Genomic DNA, 8455 nt, shown 5'->3' on the forward strand with positions numbered 1-8455 from the left:
TTTAATTGGGTTGCTTGTTTTTTTCTTGTAAAGTTGTTTGAGTTCCTTGTATATTCTGGATATTAATCCTTTGTCGGATGTATATTTTGCAAATATTTTCTCCCACTCGGTTGTTTTTGCCTTCATTTCAATTGTCTTCTTCTTCTTCTTCTTTTTTTTTTTTTTTTGTGCTGATGAGAAATTATTTTAAGGACGTTTTACTCTCTTCTGTAAAAACAATTAGGGAAAAATTATTTCCAAATAATAATAAACACTAAGTTTATGTTTCATTCAATCTGATGTTTAATAGCATCTTCCAGCTGATTTCTTATGTGATGAAAGAAAGCAAATGCCATAGTAAAGAAAAACAGCTGTTTCTTCCAACATTATGTTTTACAAATCCCTTCATGTGAATAAAACACAATCATCCCCTTTATTTCCAAAGGTAGAGGAAACCAACTCCAAATAATGACAATCAGAAACAAAGGTGACTAACAACCTCCTGCAAACAATGGGGATACGTGTATGACCCACAGTTCCCCGTCTCAGTTCTCCTTTAGAAGAAAATAAGGGGAAGTTGGTTACAGTAATGATAATATTTTTCCAAATGAGGATCTCCGATTTTGAAAACTTCTTCCTTAGGATGTCAGCACTGAAGAATAGGTTCAAACTGTCAAAGCTATTTGCAATTGATATTGCAAGTAAGTTTTAACAATAGGAAAATCAGTTTGTGTCAAAGCAACTTAGGTCATTAGTGGGTACCATTTTTTCATCTGTCAAACAAATAGCAGTGAAGTTCTTCTGAACAGATGTTCAAGTTAGCATGAGCTCACAAGCCTGAGGGTTCAATATGTAATGTGGCTGACCCTAATATTAATTCCATCTTACCACGTAAATGATTGTAAAAATACATCTTGTCACTGCTTCTGGCCTTCCTTCGAGCGTTTGTGCCATTTTTCTACTTTTGCAACTTATAATGACATTCTCATTCTTTTACTCATGCATTTTCTCCTTTATTATTATCTTTGCCTTAGATCATATGCCCATTTTTGGAAACCCCTATCAAAATGGCCTGGGCTAAATCATGTGTTAGAATTTTTTTTTTTAAATCATTTGCCTACAATAGAGACAAATCCAAGTCGCCTAAAGCAAAAGCTAATATACCTGCCTTTTGGTAATGTTTACTCAAGGACCACACTCTCTGCTCTTGACCTTAATACAGAAAACTGAAAGAGAATCACCTCAAAGTCAAGAATCAGGAAAAAAGCCTAGCACTAGTACCAAGCTATCTGTTTACTGCCTTCCATTGGGCCCCGTTGTAGCTTTGGGGTACAAAGCTTTCTCCCCTCCACCCCGAGGGGACAGTACAAGTACATGAAGACAATCTAAAAAGAGAAGAGATTATGAGAGTGAAGATCTAAAGAACAAAAAAAAGAAGCAAGGTGGGGAGAGAAGAAATGGGGAGGATTCTATGATTCAAAGATTTTACACCTTCCATCCATGCCTCAACCAAATTTTTACCCTCTAGCTCCTTGAAAAGGGTCTTGAGTGCTCTCCAGTGCATACAGTGAGGTTGGCAATATAACAAATCGTGATTGAGCTCCAGGAACAAGAAAAAATGTTGTCAAAAGTGAAGCAGTTTATGGTTATCTTTAGCAATTACAGTGTTGAAATGATTGCTAAATAAATCAGTACATTTGTATTAGTGGTAGAACGTTTGAGCAAAATAAATAAATATATTTATGCTGGTTGTAGAAAATTCAAGTTAGAAGAATAAATCTTTAAATGGATACACTGATGATTCTCCAGTGTTAGCTCAAGCTAGATCTTTGCCCTGTCAAATGTACTTGATGGAGTGAAACAGGCAAGGATGACTTTATTCAAGACCATTGCAATAGGCCATTTGTGTTTGCTAATTGGTGCTTATCGAAGTTAGACTCCTAGTGTTCCAGAGACTGAGAGTAAGTGTTCTATCTTTCTTTCTTTCTTTCTTTTTTTTTTTTTGTCTTTTTTTTGTCTTTTTCCGTGTCCGGCAACGGATTGCAACCCTCAGTGTCGCCCCCGTACTGGACCGGGACCAGCAACGGGATCGCAACCCTCGGTGTTGCTCCCGCGCCTCGCTCAGCCAGTGAGTGGGAACCGGTCTGTATGTGGGATCCGAACCCTCGGCGGGAGCGCTGCCGTGCTTCCCAAGCGGCGCACTGTAGCAGTGCGCCACCGGGCTGGCCCGAGTGTTCTATCTTTCTTCATGATTACATTTCAAAGGGTTGGCTCCCAGGTCCTAGAGAAAGAATTTCCTGGGTTGTGAAAGTGGCAAGAGGCTGGGAGAAGATTTACGTCTTTTATTTTATTTTTATTTTTTGGCAGCTGGCCTGTTTGGGGATCCGAACCCTTGACCTTTGTGTTAACAACACTGTGCTCTAACCAACTGAGTTAACAGGTCAGCCCCAAGATTTACATCTTGAAAGGGGAAAGAAATTTCTAAGTAAATGCTTTATGGAAAGTAGAGGGGGTGGCTGTGATCAGCATTCAGAAGGCTGTCTAAAGTTTAGGCAAACTTAGGGAAAATGTCTAACTGGCCTCTAAAACTTGACATGTCCAAACTCACCTCCAAATCTTCCTCCACAAAACCAATTCCTCCCGCAGTCTCCCATCCACAGTGAATTTAAAATTTCAGTAAAATCATCCCGGTCTCCACTTAAAAAAGACCTAGAATGCGACCATTTCTCACTATCTCCACCGCTACTCATATGGATTATTAAAACAGGGAAAGAGTGGTCTCCCTGCTTCTGATCTTGCCTCCCCCCCACCCCCCAGCCCTTTCAGCCAGAGTGGTCCTTTCAGAGCATAAAATAAATCTGATCATGTTACTTCTTTGATCAGAATCTTCCAATGGCTTCCATGCCGCTCTGGATAAAATCCAAAATTCTTCTAATGGCCTTTAAGGCCCTGCTTCATCTCATCCCACATTATCTTTCTGATTTCTGTGACTCCCTCTTCCTCTTGTCCACATCCAGTTACGCTGCCTCTGGTTCTGGGAACACAGTGGGACGCAGTCCCTTGCCCGTCCCTCTGGCTGGAATGCTTTCCTGCAATGTGCTGATGGTTTTCCTCCCCACTTCCTTTAGGTTGCTACTCAGATGTGCCTTTCTCAGACTCCCTACCTCACTGTCTGAAGTTGTGAGGCTCTGACACTGCCTCTCTCCTTCCTTCCTTTATTTTTCTGTTTAGCATGCATTGCCTTCTAGAAGACTTCATTTGTCCTGTTTATTGCTTGTCTCTCTCAATGAGAGTCTGTGCTCCCTCTTGACTGCTGTATCCCTGTTGCCTAACAGGATGCCTGACGTGTTAGATGCTCTGTAAATATTGTTGAATATTGAATGAACTGCTGTTTCTAAAACACAAAGACAAATAGAAAACAGAGAGCAAATGTACCAGTTCAGTGTCATTGCCATCCCCTTCTGAATTCTCTTCTGCACCCCTTCCCCATGGGGTCTTGATTAGATTCTGTCAATAAGAGGCACCCGGGCCGGCCTGGTGGCGCTCTGGATAGTGCGCCGCTTGGGAAGCGCGGCGGCGCTCCCGCCCGAGGGTTCGGATCCCACATACAGACTGGTTCCCGCTCACTGGCTGAGCGAGGCGCAGGAGCAACGCCGAGGGTTGCAATCCCGTTGCCGGTCCTGGTCCAGTACGGGGGCGACACTGAGGGTTGCGATCCATTGCCGGACACGGAAAAAGACAAAAAAAAAAAAAAAAAAAAAGAGGCACCCAAGCAAGAGGCTTGGGGAACACAAGAGAAGCCATTATCCTCCTCCAGCCACAGTGGACCGACATGTGGGGATTTAGGTGTCAGGTTTTCATTTCTTCCTGGGCATTCTCCTGTGACTCACCTGCTTTAGAACTGAGGATGCAGCCTCTCTACCTCCTGAAAGCCAGTGGCTCTTTTGTCTGATCTGTAACCCTTGTTGGAGTGAACTGGACTGAAGCCATGTTGGGACCTAAAGCCACATGGCTTGTAGGCAAATTTTAAAAGGATACAGTTTTTTTCTTGGCATGCATTTTTCTGAGTTCCCTCTTTTCCCATGGTTATTTCATATTTTGAACCTTGATTGTGGGGCAAGATGACGTTATTCACATGTATGTGAAGCTGTTTTCCAGCCAGTCTGAAGCTGCAAACTTGCAGACCCTGTGAAACCTAGGGAAACATCAGTAAAGCTCTGCTGATTTCTTCCCTCGAGCAGGATCATGAGATAACAGCAAAGACGGGAGCAGAAACCATGTGGAGTCTTTGTGAGACTCTGCACCCGAGACTGTGCATGAAGCCCTCCCTGCTCATGTCCCCTCCCTCCTGATTTTCATTTTGCTGTGTCATTCCCTCAGCCTCCTTTTTAAATCCTCCCTCAGTAAACCTGCCTGAGATGGCTTTAGTCTGGCCTTCTCCTTCAGGTTTACTGGAGTGATGGGCTAGCCTAATGCTTCTCAGCTCATCGGCATGCCTGAATAAAAGCTGGCTTCTGTTTTCACCAACATTTGACTTTTGTGTGGTTTGTTTTATGAAATGGGGCAGGAAGCCAGACCTGTAACACCCCTTAGCCTTTCTAAAGGTTTGGCAAGCAACAACCCCCTTTATTAAATCCCATCTTGATTCACTTTTGTTGCCTGGCCAAACTGATTAATACACCAGATTTACAAGTATGAATGTATCGACACACAAACATAGAAAAATACACTAATATTTTTGAATCTTCAGCTACAAATGTAACTCTCTGTCTCCAGGCTAAACTTCTGATCTTTAGTTTATTGACTAAAATTGCTCTTCAAAAAGATAACCAGGCAGAGCCGAAAGTGGGAGACGAGTGAGTCGTTTGAGCAGCACCCCGGCCTCCTCGCCCCTGTCGCCTCGCTCTCGTGGCCTGCCCGCCCGCCCGCTTGCTCGCCACCCAGAACACCTTCCACCATGGCCACCTCAGCAAGTTCCCACTTGAATAAAGGCATCAAGCAGGTGTACATGTCCCTGCCTCAGGGCGAGAAGGTTCAAGCTATGTATATCTGGATCGATGGCACTGGAGAAGGACTGCGCTGCAAGACCCGTACCCTGGACCGTGAGCCCAAGTGTGTAGAAGAGTTGCCTGAGTGGAATTTTGATGGCTCTAGTACTTTTCAGTCTGAAGGCTCCAACAGTGACATGTATCTCGTGCCTGCTGCCATGTTTTGGGACCCCTTACGCAAGGACCCCAACAAGCTGGTGTTCTGTGAAGTTTTCAAGTACAACCGAAAGCCTGCAGAGACCAATTTAGGACACACCTGTAAACGGACAATGGACATGGTAGGCAATCAGCGCCCCTGGTTTGGAATGGAGCAAGAATACACCCTCATGGGGACAGATGGGCACCCCTTCGGTTGGCCTTCCAACGGCTTCCCTGGGCCCCAAGGTCCATATTACTGTGGTGTGGGAGCAGACAGAGCCTATGGCAGGGAAGACACACCTGTAAACGGATAATGGACATGGTAGGCAATCAGCATCCCTGGTTTGGAATGGAGCAAGAATACACCCTCATGGGGACAGATGGGCCCCCCTTCGGTTGGCCTTCCAACGGCTTCCCTGGGCCCCAAGGTCCATATTACTGTGGTGTGGGAGCAGACAGAGTCTATGGCAGGGATATCGTGGAGGCTCACTACCGGGCCTGCTTGTATGCTGGAGTCAAGATTGCAGGGACGAATGCTGAGGCCATGCCTGCCCAGTGGGAATTCCAAATAGGACCGTGTGAAGGTATCAGCATGGGAGATCATCTCTGGGTGGCCCGCTTCATCTTGCATCGTGTACGTGAAGACTCTGGAGTGATAGCAACCTTTGATCCCAAGCCCATTCCTGGGAACTGGAATGGTGCAGGCTGCCATACCAACTTCAGCACCAAGGCCACACGGGAGGAGAATGGTCTGAAGTACATTGAGGAGGCCATTGAAAAGCTAAGTAAGTGGCACCAGTACCACATTCGTGCCTACAACCCCAAGGGGGCCTGGACAATGCCTGGAACCTAACTGGATTCCAGGAAACCTCCAACATCAACGACTTCTCTGCTGGCGTAGCCAACTGTGGCGCCAGCATCCGCATTCCCTGGGCTGTCAGCCAGGAGAGAAGGGGCTACTTTGAAGACCGTCACCCCTCTGCCAACTGCGACCCCTTTGCGGTGACAGAAGCCCTCATCCGCACATGTCTTCTCAATGAAACTGACGACCAGCCCTTCCAATACAAACACTAAGTGGACTAGACTTCCAGCCATCAAACCCCTCCTAGTTCTTCCTCCTGCTTCAGCTCTGCCCCCTCTCTCCATTGTCCTAATTGTCCCAATTGTAACTAACTCAAAGGGTAGAGCATCAAGGTCTTTTTTTATTCCTCCTGCCAGTTAATCTTGCTTTTTTGGCCAGGATAGAGGGGTCGAGTTCTTAATCTCTTCACACCCACCTTTTTTTCCTATCACTGAAGCTTTGTAGTGTGTTAGTGGGGAGGGGGACAGGGAAACATAACCACTGCTGCCACTGAATCGGGTGTGCTGGTCTGACAGGCCTGTCACCATCGGGATAGCACGTCCATACGTGCTTGTGAAGGAGGGAGAGGACTTCTTCAGGTAGCTGAAGGGGGATGGCCCGACTTACTCTGTGGTTAGGTTAGGATATCTCCTCTTGGTAGAGAGCTGTTTCTTAAGAGCTCTCCACTTTCTGTTGAAAGTGGGAATTAGAGGAGGGGTTGGGAACCAGGGAAGAAAATGAGCTTGGTCTCTTGCTGTGGTGCTTTGCCTTGCTTATAGCTAAATGCCCTCCCCTAGACACAAAGCTCAGAGCATAAACAGACGGGACATCCCTACCTTGAAAGAAGAAAAAGTTTTTACTGCTTCGTCCTCCATTTATAACACAAAGCAGAGTAGTATTTTTATATTTAAATGTAAAAGCAAGGGCTGGCCCGGTGGCACACTGGAGAGTGCGCCACTTGGGAGCGTGGCGGCGCTCCCGCAGAGGGTTCGGATCCCATGTGGAGACCGGTTCCCGCTCGCTGGCTGAGCGCGGTAAAAGCAAAAAAATCATATATATGGGTGTGTGGATATGTGTATTCTTTAAAGGAAGAAACCATCTTGGTCACCAGGAACTGAATTTGAGGCAAATAATCTGGTTTAGAAATAGGATCTCCTTTTGAGTAAGGGGGTGGGGAAAGCAGTGCTTGCAAAGTTGGTGATTTGTGGGTGCTAGTCCCTTGTTACCGCTTACAGGTTTCTCTGCCCTTCCCACCCTTCTGGCGGGGGACACAGGTCAGTTGACAGTGGACACACATTACTAGTCACTTGAGCCTCATGGCTTTGATTTAGAAGACACGTGTATTTGTCCACACACGGGGATTTAGAGATGAGTTGGCTGGTCAACTTGAGCTTGTTACTGACAGAGGGGGTATTGGGGTTATTTTCTGGTGGGATTAGTGTGACTAAAGCAGGCCTTTTGATATATTAAAAAAAATTTTTTTTTAAAGCAAAATAGGAGTTTAGATTTTAATCAAATTTGTAGGGTTTCTCAGTAAGTTTACAGAATTGCTTGTTTGCTTCAACTGTCTCTTTTCACCTCTGCTCTTGGAGGAGATGGGGACAGCTTTGGAGTCAAAAAACACTTGTAATTTTGTATTCTGTTGTCTTTTTTCCTGGTTTGGAATATTCCTTTTGTTAAGATTGCTGAGCAGTTGTATTTTTTTCTTTTATAATAAACAAGCTCCACCTTTATCCTAAAAAAAAAAAAAAAAAAAAAATTCCCAAAAAACCAAAAAAACAACCAATTGCAACAGTTTAAGACCAAAAAGACAACCAATTGCAACAGTTTAAGGAGAACACTCAGAACTTTGCTAATTTGGGTGCTGTCACTCTCTTTTATCTTTACCAGTTTGATAAATCAAAAATAGTATGTGTAGTGTGTGTGTGTGTGTGTGTGTGTGTGTGTGTGTGTGTGTATATATAAAATCTGTCATTTAATTTATGGTGTATTTTTATTTGGAAGGTTTATATTTTTGTAACATTTACATGTATTTTTTAAGGTTTTTGCACTGAGGAGTATGTTGAGAAAGACCTTTTTCTCTTGGATTTGTATAAAGTTTTTCTATAATTTCTTCTATACTTTTCTCTTTTATTTGAGATTCCACCATTATTTTTCTTTAAATATAGGGATTTTTTTTTTTTTTTGTCTTTTTCCGTGTCCGGCAACGGATCGCAACCCTCAGTGTTGCCCCCGTACCGGACCGGGGACCGGCAAACGGGACTGCAACCCTCGGTGCTGCTCCTGCGCCTCGCTCAGCCAGTGAGCGGGAACTGGTCTGCATGTGGGATCCGAACCCTTGGGTGGGAGCGCCGCCGCGAAGCGGCGCACTTATCCAGTGCGCCACCAGGCCGGCCCAATATATAATTCTTTTTTTTTTTTTTTTTGACCGGTAAGGGGATTGCAACCC

The 8455-nt window shown here is 44.8% G+C and overlaps 1 protein-coding gene across 1 annotated transcript; it reads left to right on the top strand.

Moving 5' to 3' along the window:
- Positions 1–4880: 4880 nt before the first annotated feature.
- On the top strand, positions 4881–6239 carry LOC103601826 (glutamine synthetase-like). The gene is given in 3 exon segments (XM_008586240.1): positions 4881–5411; positions 5594–5980; positions 5983–6239. Coding segments are annotated over 3 exon segments (1119 nt in total). The 5' UTR covers positions 4881–4936.
- Positions 6240–8455: the final 2216 nt, after the last annotated feature.

This window comes from Galeopterus variegatus, unplaced genomic scaffold (genome assembly GCF_000696425.1).
Source record: "Galeopterus variegatus unplaced genomic scaffold, G_variegatus-3.0.2 Scaffold3897, whole genome shotgun sequence".
Taxonomy (NCBI): Eukaryota; Metazoa; Chordata; class Mammalia; order Dermoptera; family Cynocephalidae; genus Galeopterus; species Galeopterus variegatus.